This window comes from Aplidium turbinatum, chromosome 1, assembly GCF_918807975.1.
Source record: "Aplidium turbinatum chromosome 1, kaAplTurb1.1, whole genome shotgun sequence".
Classification (NCBI taxonomy): domain Eukaryota; kingdom Metazoa; phylum Chordata; class Ascidiacea; order Aplousobranchia; family Polyclinidae; genus Aplidium; species Aplidium turbinatum.
In genome coordinates this window covers 9474323-9489600 of record NC_137472.1, presented here as the reverse complement: position 1 = coordinate 9489600, position 15278 = coordinate 9474323, and the positions used below count along the sequence as shown (strand labels likewise).

Genomic DNA, 15278 nt, shown 5'->3' with positions numbered 1-15278 from the left:
CGGGTCCGGCTATTTTTATGTCAATTCTTACTCGCCTATAAGAAATGATCTGAATTTGTTAAAAATAAAAATTTGAGAAAAAGACAGGGATTTATCACTAAGCTGGGGCATAACAATCATCTGAGATGGATCCAAAATACAAGAAATTGGATACTAGCGGCACAAATAGGCATTGCAATTTAAAGAAAATGAAGGGGTGTATCAGCAAACATCTATAGGATTGGCTCATGACACAAGAGAAGGATCCACAAAGGATACAAACTGATATGCATAAACCAACAAGTGAATGAAACAATAACAGTAATCTCTCAAGTACACGCAGCCCTACACAAAGTGATAATTTACATCACTTATTGACTCTTGGTCATGTGCTAATTGTCAATAAGTCATGTAAATTATCACTTTGCGTAGGGCTGCATGTACTTGAGAGATTACTGTTATTTTTTCATTCACTTGTTGATTTATGCATATCAGTTTGTATCCTTTGTGGGTCCTTCTCTTGTATCATGAGCCAATCTTATAGATGTTTGCAAGTACAACCCTTCATTTCCATTGAGTAATGTTAGTTACAGTACGGTATTTGTTTAAGTTCCAACTTTTTCGCACAAGGCTATATGTATCCATGAGCATTGAACGTCATGGCTAAGCAGATTGAAATGGGATATGATCGAGCATTCCTCACTCCCGAATCTATTGTCTGGCTCTGCACTTTCCCACAAAGCATCAGTTACTTGATCGCCATTGATCCAGCTCCACGTTCCCGTTGTGCCGATATCAGTCATTCCAATCCACATCCAATATGAGGAGTTCAAAGCATTTATGATAATCCTGAAAAGAGTTTTCTGAAATTAGAGTTTGAAAAGCCTTTCATTGACTATGCATCTATTGAGTCTGTAGCCAGGCGTAGGCCATGTTTTATCCGTTTAGTGCAAGTATTAATGATGGTGACATTGCTTACAAAATCAAACAAATAATATTGGACTTGGAAACTCTTGAAAATGAGATTCAAAATTTGAAAATAGACATTGAGATGAATGCCAGATCAACATCATCTCAACTTGGAAAATATACAGTGTTGCGGTGTTCTAGTAACTACTGGTGGAGTAGAAGTGTCCGAATCTCAAAAGATGTGTTTAGAACCTGACAATTCTTTTGGATCAACATATTTGTTCTAGTCTACTTTTTCGAACATAAATATACTGAATAAAATACAAAAATTTCACTTCAAGTACAGATCAACAATGACTGATGACCACCTTGCAACTTCCTACACATTGCAACCAACTCATACACTTATGACTACGGGAACCTTGCCTTCTCGTCGCGGTTCTCGCACTAAGACAGGAATTGATTTTCCTTTTTTCAAACTCAAAAATCTACCTACTGTATTATACTGCATACATATCTGCTTGTATTTGCTTCAACCACACGACAGGGGATATCTGCATAACCGCGTGTTGTGCGCCACGGTTCGAAGTTCAAAAGGGCGTTCTACACCGCTCAAGAGCATGCGGCCGTGTTTTTTGCAAGACACTGAAGGGCATACCTGAAAGCGGACACGAAGATTGGTTTCCTTGCCTTCCCGTCCACTTAATCTAGGCGTAGTAATCCCGTCCACTTAAAGAGACCAGGCGTAGGCCTAAGTCTCTTGTAGAAGAATGACAAGAGCTCGGTTCTTATGAGCGAGCTACTTGATCACATAAGTCTTGCTGGATGCGATGCCTTCGGCGTTCAGCTGAAAAGTAGCAGGACGATATTTTTACGCTAGAGCTGCAGTGTTCCGAAAAGAGCGGTTTCCGTAAAGTCTGCTAAACACTCCGGGTCGAGGTTCGGTTTCGATAGTCTTCGTTTTGCGGTTTTTGATTTTCGATAGTCTTCGATAGTCTTAGCCTTCGTTTTTACCGCTACTTAATCTAGAGACCTGTAATTTTTATCGTTTTGTGCATTATACATAGTTTAATGCGATTTTTTGTTCATTGAAAAGACTTGCAAATTGTCTTACTATGACATTGGTTGCACACTGATTACTTCGTGTACGTTTTGTTTTGCATCTAAACAAAAATAAGTGACTGTCTAACTGACTGAGATATTGTAAATGTACAAACTGGTTTGGTAATAATTCTAATAACCTTGTAACCATTGCTTGTAGCCTCACCTTCTATTATCCATACTTTGGACGCCGTAAATTGCCAAATCAGCTCCAATTCCTTGGCAAAACTGTTTGCTAGCTTCATACGTTTGTTGAATACTTGATAGTTTGTATTGATATCCGTTGGACAACGCAATCCATCCGTCATCTAAGCTTACAAATCCATTGCGGAAAGCTGCGAAAAAAACGATATCATGTTCAAGCTAAAGAGTTTCTGATTGATTTGTTGGTTTTGAATCTTTATCCTCGGACTGACAAAGCCTTGATAGGTTATTCCTGGTAGTTTCACACACTTGTAGAGGCTTTAGACGCAGGGCCGGTTACTGAGATTGACAGAGTGAAGTTTCCGATTATTGAAGTTTACGATTAGTGAAGTTTCTGATTGTTGAAGTGTTGTTGCCGGGGAATTATTCCATCCATTACGTGCCGCTGAACGGAGAGCAGTCCTTAGAATGGGCTGCTCAAGCGCACACCCCGAGAGTGGAACCAGTCATGAAGCTTCTTCGTTCACGAAGTCATGAGCTAACCAACTGAGCTATCGCGATGGACAATATAAAACAATTAAAGTATTCTACTTGATATTTAGCTTTCATTTTTATATAATACTTTATGTGGATAAACACTGATACATATGATTGACTTGTCATCTTTTTATTGTAAATCTAGCTTGAATTTTTAATAACATTTAATTATAATTTTATTTATTCCAAACCCTGCATCGTTTCAAATGTTTACCGGCGTTGCAAGACTTGGTTTTGCATTTTTTCTAACTGGAGTACTTTTTGAATAAATTAACAATACATAGATATATTAGCTCCTACTTGTCGTCTGTAAGTGCGCAAAAAAAATGCTTGGTTGACTTTGCTTAAAAACGTTGTGCTCAAAATCTCAGTAGAAAATGAACGATAATTTTAAAGTTTAAACTAATCACCATAAAGTCAACGCAATTAATACTGGACATTATAGGTTATTTGTGATCACCTGTAAATGCTGACCTCAGATGTCCTTCAAGGGCTACTATCTTATCTAAAAAATAAATTCACTTGTTAACATTTGGAAAACAAAACATGGAAAAGTATTGTTGTTTTACATTAGATTACTGAATTGCTGATGATTTTATAACAGATTTTGGGAAGAGCAAGCTGCAAGTATGCACTATGCAGCATGTAACAGAAAGTTGTCACCTACAAAGCCAAAACAAACATCCTTGAAATCCACAACCATCTTCAACATAGAGCTCTCTAGCATTCTATGTGGTAACCGTTGTGCTCGACTACGCCTTGAAGATGGCTACCACACGCAATCTACATTTGAAATTCACATTAAAAGTCACAGCACTTGCACCTCGTCCAGGTGTGATGCTTGGAACTTCTACACCCAGTACTACACCCGGTACCCAGTTTCTTACTACACCCGTTGTTATTTCTACACCGAGTACTAAACAACTTCCAATTTTTTTACACTTGTAGGTACTGCTGAATAACTGCGGAAGCCCGCAAACGTAATGGAATTGAAAAGAGTAGAGCTATGGGTAGTAGGCTGTCATTTTGAAAGTCATTTCAACAAAAATAGTAATTTTTGTCTGTGACGGAAAAAAGTTTAACACCCCCCTTATGAAGACGCCTCTTACACAGTTAAGAGCTTTTGATGTAACGCTAATTAATCTTACTTTGGCAATTAAAATGTTCATAGACACTAAGTATTATTATTTCACATTTTTATGTGCTTGTTTTGCAATGAAAGTGAAAAAACATGTTTTGTTTTTCAATGTTTGCTTGTGTATAAAAAGTCCTTCAGGAGCAGGACCGATTATACACTCTTCAAAAAAGTTTGTAGGCCTATAAGCTTTAACCTCACAAAAATATATTTGATTGTCAAGATATTTACACAGTCAATAAACATTGACATTCTCTAAAAATTTTGTTTTATTTTGATATAAGCTGAAAAAATGAGAGCAAAAAAGAAAAAAATGTCTAATAGGTCCTGCATCTCTCCTACTAGCCAATACTAAAAATAGTAAATTGAGTTTTTTGCTTATAAATATTTTTCAAGTAGTCCTAGAATAAAAAGTGTTCTTAGAGCAGATATAAACATGCCACTTCTGCAGCTTTTGATGTAACTTTCATCTTTTTATCTCCAGTGGTTTTAGAAATATAACAATTTTTATGAAAAAGGGTACTAGTAACCATAGAAACACCCAGCGCGACCGTGTGATGTCATTAATTTCAAATATTTTTTTCACGATTGTGTTTGTAAAAGTCCACTACAAGTTTTCAGAAAGGGAAAAATCCATGAACCTCGCCATTTTTTGGCACAGCCTAATGGGTAGACTATAAGCAACAAATCACTAATATTAATAATTGCAATAGGAGAAGGTGGGGTGAGTTGAGCAATGGGGTAAGTTGAGCAACCCCTACTTCCGGAAAAACGGAAAAGCTAAAACTAAATTTTCCGTCACCAAGTTATTTTACCCATAATGCCTTTTAAGCCACTGTATCGATCTAAACAACCGGAAGCTTTGTTTAGGAATAATTGCACTTTTTTGAGTTTAGGTGCTTGGGAGTAAATATTTGGCAGCGGCGGAAACTTCTGTTTATTGAATTATTAGTAGAGATAGGGATACGTTACTCTACGTTATGGACTACGTTAAATATATGGACTACGTTACTCTACAATGCAGAAACATGGACACTGTCATCACAGATGGTTAAACGACTTGAGGCATTTGAAATGTGGATTTATAGAAGAATGCTTAAAATTTCATGGAAGGATAAAATCACAAACAAAGATGTACTATCCAGAATACAAACCAACATGGAAGTTCTACAAACAATTAAATCAAGAAAATTGAAATATTTTGGCCACATGATTGGCAATAATTCTATTCAAAGACAACTACTAGAAGGAAAAATGAACGGCAAACGAAATAGGGGCAGACCACTAAGAATTTGGACTAATGATATTGAAGACTGGTCAGGACTTAATTACAAAACTGCAGTAGAAAAATCTTACAACAGAGAAACTTGGCGTCTCATTGCCTCCAACCCTCGACGAGAGGAAGGAACTTAATGATGATGAGTAGAGATAGATGAAATTCGTTTTGCAATTGAGGTAGACGTTACATCTGCCTCGGCTTGTAGCCAATAATGCAATATAGTTTTCTAGCAGTTTTTTAAAAAATTAACTTTTTTTAAAAATGGTGGAGATGGGGTAAGTTGAGCAATTGCTCTTGGGGTAAGTTGAGCAGTTGCTTTTTCATATTAAAGCTACAATTGATGTAGGCCTACAGCTACAGGTTACCTTTTCAAATAGATTGCTTGGTCAGTTAAATACATCAAAGAAAAACAAACTGAGGAAACATTCAAGATGCTGTGCTGAGGAGTGCAGCAGATGATGTTATAAATGGAAAATCCGTAAATACTGCTTCTATTGATCATGGTATTAAACGGACGACGCTGACTCGTTACATGAATCGAGTGAAGAATGCTGTCGCTGCCGATAATGTGACTTCACTTTATGGCTATGGCAAATTTTCCGCTGCCAACCGTGTGTTTGCTAAAAAGCATGAGGCTGATCTCGCTAAACATACAAACGAACTTTCCGATCGTTTCCATGGTTTATCCTTAGCAAAGCTGCGATTCTTAGCTTTCGAACTTGCAATGAAGAATGATATACTTGTCTCTCCAAGCTGGCATACTAACAGAACAGCAGGTATGCTGCACTGCAACTAATTAAAGTGATGTTATGAAATATTCTAACGCCATACTTGTGAATGCCCTTAAGCTTTAAAATTAAATTGAATGTTAGTTTGTTGCATCTTAAGGTGTATATTTAAAAGGGAGTGACTACGGTATTTCTCCGATTGTTATGCCCAAATATAATATATTTTTCCTACTTTATCGTTGACCGAAGCTTGACACTTGAACAGTGTTACCAGTTGGGTTAGGGTTAATGTAGGGTCTGAGTTGGATAATAGGGATAAATGGAAATTTTAAGTGGCAACACTACACTTGAAGTTGTGTGACCCACCATCGGTGAAATTAAGGCTTCCTATTTAAAAAGTATATATATTGTTGTTATATGATACTAATGGAGTATACTAAGTCCAAAATCCATTACTATGTGGGGCAAATTGAAGGTTTTGATGATGATGGGGACTTAGATGCAAAATTTCTGAGAAAATGTGGCGGAAGTTCACGAGATGATAACGAATATTTTACATACAGTAACAAAGCTTTGGATGAGTGTTCCGTGTGTACAAAAGATGTTGTGGTAAAACTACCCACGCCGTCAACGGTTGGTGGCACAGAACGTCGTAAAGAAAAAGTATTTTTTTCATCTGGACTTGACAACTGGAATGTTGAATAACCATTGTATTTATGAAGTGGGGCTAATGACTGTTATTGACATGCTCTTGTCATATGGATTCTGTTTTTATTAAATGTTACTGCTAAAACAAAGTTGTAAAGGCCGGAGAGTATTGTAGCGACTGTATACGTTCCCACGGTGTAGTAACGCGTCAAACAGCGTTAATTAAAAGCCAGAAAAAAGAAATTCACATAGGAAACTGAGCAAGTAAAAAGTAACCATCTAGATGGCCTGGCTCCGGCCGCTTTAACATCATGTGCAACCCCTTTTTTTCTCTTGCATTACGTTATCAGTCTGGAAGAGATTTTTCCAAAAACTCCTCAGTATAGACTAACATTTAAATAGTTTATATGGTGATATATTCAAAACTGGGGCAACTACTCCCCTCCCTAGATACGAACACTAAAACATATTCTGAGTGGTAAATCAATGGCTCAGTTGCAATAAAAACATGTATTAATACTAACTCTGCAACTTAAGAAACTGAAGTTGACTTGATTTCTTATTAATGTAAGCAATCAACGCCTTAATTCATTGTTGCTCAACTTACCTCACTATTGCTCAACTTACCCCATGCTGTTGCTCAACAGGGTGGGGTAAGTTGAGCAACTTTTACAAAACTACTCAGATCAGGTGAAGTATAAGAGATAAGAAATATTTTTTTGCTCTGAAGCAGGGCCAATGAGCATATCTTTAACATCCATGACAAAAATATTCTCTGAAGCGTGACATATTTTCAAGAAACGCATTTTTATAAAAACCCGCTCAACTTACCCCACCTTCCCTTACTGCACAACCATATTGCCATACAAGTGCATATGCAGTCCTATACTCTTCTTTTATTTTATAATTTTATATCCCACTAGCTTAGCATGTTCGGAAAGGCGCCACGTGGAATCTACCAAGAAATACTAGGACCATTGTTTTTGAAAGTTTATGCTATTGCAGTCCGTTGTTACTTTTTCAATACATGTAAACCATTTCTAATCCTCACTGGGATAAGTAGGCTATATGACGACTTTGCTTCTTGTTTAACATGAAAAAAGTTTTAGTTGATTGCTGTTAAATTGATGTTACTGGTTAGGTGCTTTTTGTTTAAAAAAACTGCAATAAAACATTACATATCAGATGTTTGCATATCCTTGCATTAAACAATAGAAATGAAAAAAAATGTTGAAGTTAGAATATACAACTTCTTTTTACCTGATTGACGTTTGAGTTGTTTATTCAGAGAGGATATTTCATCTGAAACAATAACGACACAGAATCATTACGCGACACAATAACATTAACAATAAAATAACTGTATACGTGCATGCAATAGGTGAATGCATTGCATGCAATGCGTGCAATAGGCTAGGTGAATCAGCCTATGGTCACTTTAACCTTTGTCAAGAGGCATGATTTTACAACGCTAACAGGCGGTATTGGTACAATTGCACCTTCATAATGTTGCATGGAAATTAATGTCGGCACTTTATCTGTATGGTTCTGATTGGTCCGAACGTTTCAAATCACTACTCAGATATATCCTACTATGATTGTTGGCAGTTGCTATGGCTGCCCAGACCAGAAACGGAAACAATGTAAAACTTGAAAACACTGTATAGTTTGCGGAGATGTTTTGTAATCTTTTGTTATAACAAAAAAATATTTTGTTCAAAAAAATAAAATAATGCATTTTTTTCTGCCATTAATTTCATACAAAGTATGCGAAAGTGCAAATATTGTACCTTTGCCACCTGTTAAGGGAGTAAAAGCAACTTGGCCGCCAATCCCGGGAACGTGTAGAGATTTGTTTCTGAAATTTGGCCTACGTAATCGCTTTTGAGCACACAACAATCTGCCTAAAATGTAATTTTGGAACAAAATTTGCACATTTGCTTCTTTGGAACATCTGTTCTGAAATAATCAAGACATGGATTGGATATGTCACAAACATAAAACTTTGTTAGTAAACGCAGTCTAACTCAAAAACATAGAGATGTAAAGAAATATCAGGTCAATACAGCTTCCAGCATAAAAGTTATCACAATTCAAAAACTCAAAAGTTACAATTGTGTCTATGCTGCCGTACGAAGGTTAACATTGCCACTGCCAGAGTGCTCAACTATAAGCGGCAATCTAAAATTAATGCCCATACAGCACTGGTGCCTTTTTCACGTTTTACATCGTTTTAACGCTTTTATACACAGAAGAAGTCGCTTACATCCAGTTGAACAACCAAGGACCAATGACAAACAACCTGACAAACTTAAGAAGAAAATAGTGTTGAATTAAGGAAAAAGTAATGAAAGTATTTATTAATTTTTTGTAAATAGTAGTAATTAGGCGCATTCTTCCTAAAGTAAACTTTTACATTTTTGGGGCACGCAGTATAGCGTTGTCATGCAATAACAAATTGAAATTTAATCTGTGTTGATCGACCGTTTTTAATTTTTCCGAAAACAATGACTGTGTTAAATCTATTGATGATGTCAGGATATCACTATTCTGCAGATAAGAATGATTGCGGTTTACTACCAATAAAAGCAGCAACTATTTTATCGATTAGTTTCAAACATCATCTGGGCTGCTTATGCTATTAAATTTCCACGTATTATGTAAACACATAATCCATTTTGCAAAAAGTGATCTTTTACTTGTCACATTTTAAAACCGTACTATTTTGTAAATACAAATTAATAAAAACGTCATTATTGCTTTACAGAACGTAAAACACGTTGTTAAACGTCAAAATCGTAAGAGATGCTCCTACATTTCTCCAACCGTGCTTCACATACTGTATGTTGTGAGTAGGCTAGATCAGAAGCTTATAAAAGTTATAATAAACAATTTCTATTTACTTGATTTATTTCCAAGTTGTTGATGCAGAAAAGATATTTCACCTGCAACAATAAATGCACAAAACTGATAGGAATCACATTTATATTAACAATAACAAAATAAATCTGTACATTGACAGACACATACAAATTTTGTTTTCTTGAGTGCAATAGTGAGTCACACAGTAGTTACTTTATCAATGCCACTGCCAGAGCGCTCGAACTGCAAGTGGTAGTTTCCAGTTAAAACCCATACCGTAAAGATGCTCTTTTCACAAATTTTTATATTGCTTTTAGACGCAAAAAGAAGTCGTTTACATACAATTATTAATAGAAGTTGTTTTTTTGCGCTTGCTTTAAAAAAAAAATGTTTTTTAAAAAAAAATATATATAGGCTATATAAAAATAATCATTTTTTTATTACCAAAAACTTGTCTAAAATGTAAATTTGGAAAAAAAAATTGCTCTTTTACTTCTTTGAGACATCTGTTCTGAAATAATCAAGACATGGAGAAGTCATCAAAACAAAATAGTGTCACTAAACTTTTGATTAAAATTTTTTTGATTTCACCAATGATCCAAAAGTATGCGTAATGTGATAAAATAATTAAAAAACGTAGAGAGTACCATACTAAATTGGCAAATTTAAGTTTATTAAAATTTGAATAAAAATAACTTGAATTTTCTAAGTTAGCATGGCACTCTTTTGTTTATCGATAAGTTAACCTGTATCAATCGACTAGACTGTAAATCTACTAATTAGATCTTAAAGAACATTATTTACCCATCGTAATAAGCTATATCCAGTGGAAGAAATAAACAAACTAATAAAAGAAATTAAGCAACAAAGGAGGTTGACTGTTAACACGGTTACTACTTGGACAATTTCCAAGGATTCATCATCCGAACAGTCCTCATCATTATTCATTGGTAGTCATTGGTAGCACTTAAACTTAGGTTCATTGGTGCTACTTGCTGAGCATGTGGCCACATTTCTGACTTGCAGAACTTAGTCAAAACTGCTGTAAACTAAATTCTAATAAGTTATTTAGCAGCTACAATTTTACATTTTTTGCAGTTCCTTATTATAATAAATGTAGACAGGTGTAATTTGACAAAATTTATGAAACAATTGGAAGTACTGTGGTATAAACAACAAAAAAAACAAAGAAAATGCAAAAACAAACGATTAAAATAAAACGGTAACTAAAAATACCGTTTTTAACCAACCCTACATACAATAGAATTAACAAAAAGCCAAAGGCAAACAAACTGATAGATTTAGGCAAAAATAGTTGCAAATTTATAAAAAATTCCTGTGTGTAGAGCTTTTTCAAAAAAATTAAACGATTAGGGACAAACAGTTTACAACGTTGTCAATCATTATATTAATTGCCATTGCGCTTTAGTCATCGTGCATTCACATCCAATAATTTAATCTGTATTGATCGTACATTTTTGTCTTCCAAAAACAACGATTGTGTTAAATATATTGATGATGTCAGGATACCACCATCTTGCAGCTGCGAATGATGGTGGTTTACCACTAACAAAGGCAGTAATTATTTTATCGATTACTTTCAGTCGTCAACAGGTATGCTTATGCTATTAAACTTCCACGTATTATGTGAACATAACATACAATTTGCAAGAAGTGATCTTTTATTTAGTCACATTCTGAAGCGTTTTTATTTTTTAAATACAAATTACAAAAACGTTATCATTAGGCTACTTTACAGAACGTAGCACACGTTGTTAACGTCAAAATGGTAAACGAATCCCACATCATTCCCTTACTAACCACAATCCTGCTTCTTATATTAATGCTACATGCACATCACAATCGTTCAAAGGGAAAGTAAACAATTTCAATTTACCTGATTGATTTGTCAATTGTTCAGAAAGAGAAGATATTTTGTCTGAAACAATAATAATACAAAATTGATAGAAATCTGTGTAAAATCATCTTGATGATGTAAAATAAAAAGCCTTCATAGACGTGAGGCCAAGACTAGAATAAAGTCATGCCAAAAAAGCACAAATTAACAAAATAGTAAAACTGTTATCATCATCATGTCAAGCCTTATTAAGTCATCAATCACGGTCATCTTTAAAATCAGTTTTGTCTTTGCCATTAAACAAAGTCATTGATGATATACTGATATTTTTTTAACTGCAAACCAATAATTCTAACCATTCCTGTCAGGCTTTGATGCTTTGAATAGCGTAATTAGACATCAGCATTAGCGAAGTAAAGTCGTTCTTCTGCAACATGAAAGCCCTATGTGAATAACTTAGGCTATAACATGAATAACAGGTTCGACACAAACCGATACAAAAACATTGCTCACTCAACTATTATATAATAAATTTATTTTATTCCAGTGTGTTAGATGTGAGGTAATACATTTATTGAGTTCCATTAAGGATAGGGGATCTCCTGACTACGAAGCAGCAGGCCAGCAATTCTCCATCAAATATCAGTTCAGTCCTTTTCATTAAAAATGTAAGGAGAATCAGCAGAGCCCTATTTATGGCATATGCATTTCGCTCTAAGTAGAGCGAAATGCATATGCCATAAATAGGCTAGGGCGCTGCTGATTCTCCACGCATTTTTAATAAAAACTGTTGTTTCGAGCAGGAATCGAACCTTTTCGTTGGATTTACATGTTCGATTCCCGCTCAAGAAAATAATCTCAAACAAGATTGAAGCTTGAATATGGTGTTTTCTATTTTCCATCGGGCTTTAATAACTTTATAAATCCCCACATCTCCAAAATAAATGCTCCACAAAAGTTTGAGATTATGGCAGATAATTTCAAATCTAACAAATATTTTGTAATAAACTTAAAGCAATTACTTACCTCCAACAGTTTCCTCAACAATTTTTTGCACCTCCTTTTTCTTGCCCTCATCGAGTGGTTTTTGTTCACATTGTTGACCATTTGACCCAGTTGTGAGCATGGTCTGAACACACTTGCTGCTTGATGCAGATTCTATTTCAGGATCAAACGTTCTGCAAACCATCGAACATTCTTTTCGTATTATACCAATGGAGAGATGAAGAGTAGGAGCCAAAACTAAAACAATATATTTTATGAACATGTTCATGTTGATCCGTTTCAAGCTTCGATTTCAATTGTAGCGCAGTTCTACCAGTGTATGTTAGGTAAATGGTTTATTTGACCGATTGCGACAAAAGAATTATTGATATTCCATTGTAGAAACTGAACATGCGTCATCCACGTCATATCCTTTACAAACTCTTGACATCAACAAGTTTCATGACGGCAATATCAGTTCAGTATAATGCGGTTGGGTAAAAATACATCTGCAACGGAAAACCATATTGAGGAAAAGTTCCTAGGCAAACCTAATTTTCTAGTTGATCTTTCTGGCGATATGTGTTTTTACGTTCCGCAACTTTATTACTAAAAGTTTAGTTTCAACCAAAATTGACAGTAGTACTACTGAACAAAGAAATAATACATTTAAAATTGAACTACCGTTGTGCATGGTGTATTTTTAATACACCAAACAGTTGGCCCGCTGGCACATATAATCTCGAATTTGGTCCAGTAACCACAAAATTTGAGGACCGATGATTTAATAATAATATATATCTAATAAAACAATAAATACTTTTTATTACTACAAAAAGTGCTCAACGCCACCATAAAAGCCAAGAAGTGCAGTTTACATCAAATATAGTTATTACTTTCTAAAACCTCTACAGTAGGGTGGCTCGTTTTTGAACTTTTTTTTTAAATTCTCTCGGGGTAGTGGGGAAATGGTGCCAATAAGTGAGAAAACAATCATGACAAAATTTGAGATTCGTAAAAATTGTCTTCAGCCTCCTCATGGGGCCCAAAAATCGAAAAATAGGGTCAAAAACGCATTTTTTTTCAAAAATATTTTTAGTTTGGGTAGATACAATATTGTTTAGATATATCTAATTAGCCTAAGAAAAAAAATTGGAGTCGTTTGAACTATTCCTTCAGGTTCCTCGCAGCTTATGAAAATTTCGATTTTGCTAAAAATTTTGCATTTTTGTGGGTGGTTACATGATACATAATTGCGTTAGACATTTTGCCAGCTATAAAACGTCATTGTATTTCTCTTTATAGACCTGCCCTGAGCTGTTGCGTCATTTTTTTAATGAAATTGGGTTAATTTGGTAAGAAAAAGTGACGTCTTTTATTTGAATTTACGTCACTGACGAAGTTTGTAGTTATGTAACCACAAACAAAAATGCGAAATTTTCAGCAAAATGAAAATTTTCAGAAGCTGTGAAGAAGCTGAAGGAATAGTTCAAATGACTTCAATTTTTTTTTAGGTTATTTAGATATATCTAAACAATATTGTGTTTTCTCAATACAATGTTTTCCCAGACCCTAATGTGGCCCTTCATGTTTGCAGTCTTGGACCACCCTGGCTAAGGGCTTTTAGTCGAGTTTATTGTCGAAACGTTCATACGTTTTCGGGCGCTTAAAGTTTCCGGACAAGATCACCACAAATATTATACCATAAATTGGTTCTATAATAATACAATAAAACACTCTAATACATTTGATCCAGCCATTTTATAAATTTGATATATTGTGTACTCAAACCTCCGATGTCCGGGTTTATAAAAAACACACAAACTTCCTGTCATGTAAGCCTACACAAAACTACGATTTATAAAAAAGTGATCTAACAATTTAATCACGATATCATTGATTGCAAATCTCTGATAAGTGATTTGCGGACGAAACAGCATTATGCGTGTACTCTGTGGGCTATTTCCCGCACGTACCTAGGGCATACCTATTTTAAATTCTTATCTAGAACTCATCGAACGACACCTTTCCGTGTAACAGCTTCATTCTTCAGTCATTACGTATGTCCATTAGTTCTTTTTCCTCGTTGAGGTTAAAGATAAAATAAGAGTCCGGTGATGAAAATAGATCTAACCCTAACCCTAACCCAAAACCATGCAAATGTTCTGTTCAGAACGTTGGAAAGTAATTTTCAATTATTTCTACCAAAGATTCAAGATGCTGGGTAATCCCAAACAATGATCAATGGAAAGATTTTTATTGCTTTTTATTCTAAAAAAAATGAAGATAGATGGAAAATGGATATGAGAAATTGTTTGCGGCACACCAGAGTATTGTAAATGGCTTCCAGATTGGGAACTAATAAAGTAGGTTATTGTCTACGTAGCTTAATTTTTCTTAAAAAAAAAAATCTTAAGTAGGCTAAAACAGCGGTTCTCAACCAGCACTCTGCGGACTTCCGAGGGGTCGTAAAGCATTTTCAGGTTCGTGAACATAATTGATAAGTTACGACATTTAAAAATTGGTTGTGCCTTATTTGTATGTTACAGTGTTTCTGAAATTGTGGAACGTTTTAAGTTTCAAAAAGTATCGCACAAAAATTCAGATTCTTAAGTATAAAAATTTCATACCGAGCAGTAGGTTAGCGCTATGTTCAACTTAAGTCTTTGAGAGAGCAAGTTTATCAATGCATGCTTTATCGCCTTTCCACTCTACATCCACATTGATCTGTCTAACGCGTCTTCTCTTTTCAAGCCCACCTTGCTTCTTTCCTCCTTAACTTGCAATTTTCACGTTTTCTATGGTCTTCCTTGTTTTCTACGATCCTCCATTTGCAACTCCAGCGTTCTTCTCAAAACATCATCTTCAAGCCTTCTCAAAAGAAGTTATATTGTCTAATATTTTTTCAGGGATTACCTGGATGATAGGTATTACCGGTATTACCGGTATGATGGGTATTGCTGGTTTCAGATATTACCGAGATGGGATGATGAGCATGTTCAGATGGTCCATCCTGTGAGTAGCCGAATTCAACTACAAATGAAACGGCAAAACTAAGCTCATCAACAAGCCAAAGAAGAAGACTACATTCACTACGCTTCTCAACGAAAACAG

General features: G+C 35.2%; 1 protein-coding gene across 1 annotated transcript; it reads right to left on the bottom strand.

Annotated features, from left to right (window-relative positions):
- Positions 1–584: 584 nt before the first annotated feature.
- Positions 585–12369, bottom strand: LOC145773937 (C-type lectin lectoxin-Phi1-like). Its single transcript, XM_082585087.1, has 3 exons — positions 12207–12369; positions 2156–2324; positions 585–828 (listed from the first exon to the last, which is right to left on the bottom strand). The coding sequence occupies exons 1-3, from the start codon at positions 12367–12369 to the stop codon at positions 585–587; spliced, it is 576 nt and encodes a 191-aa protein (XP_082441213.1).
- Positions 12370–15278: the final 2909 nt, after the last annotated feature.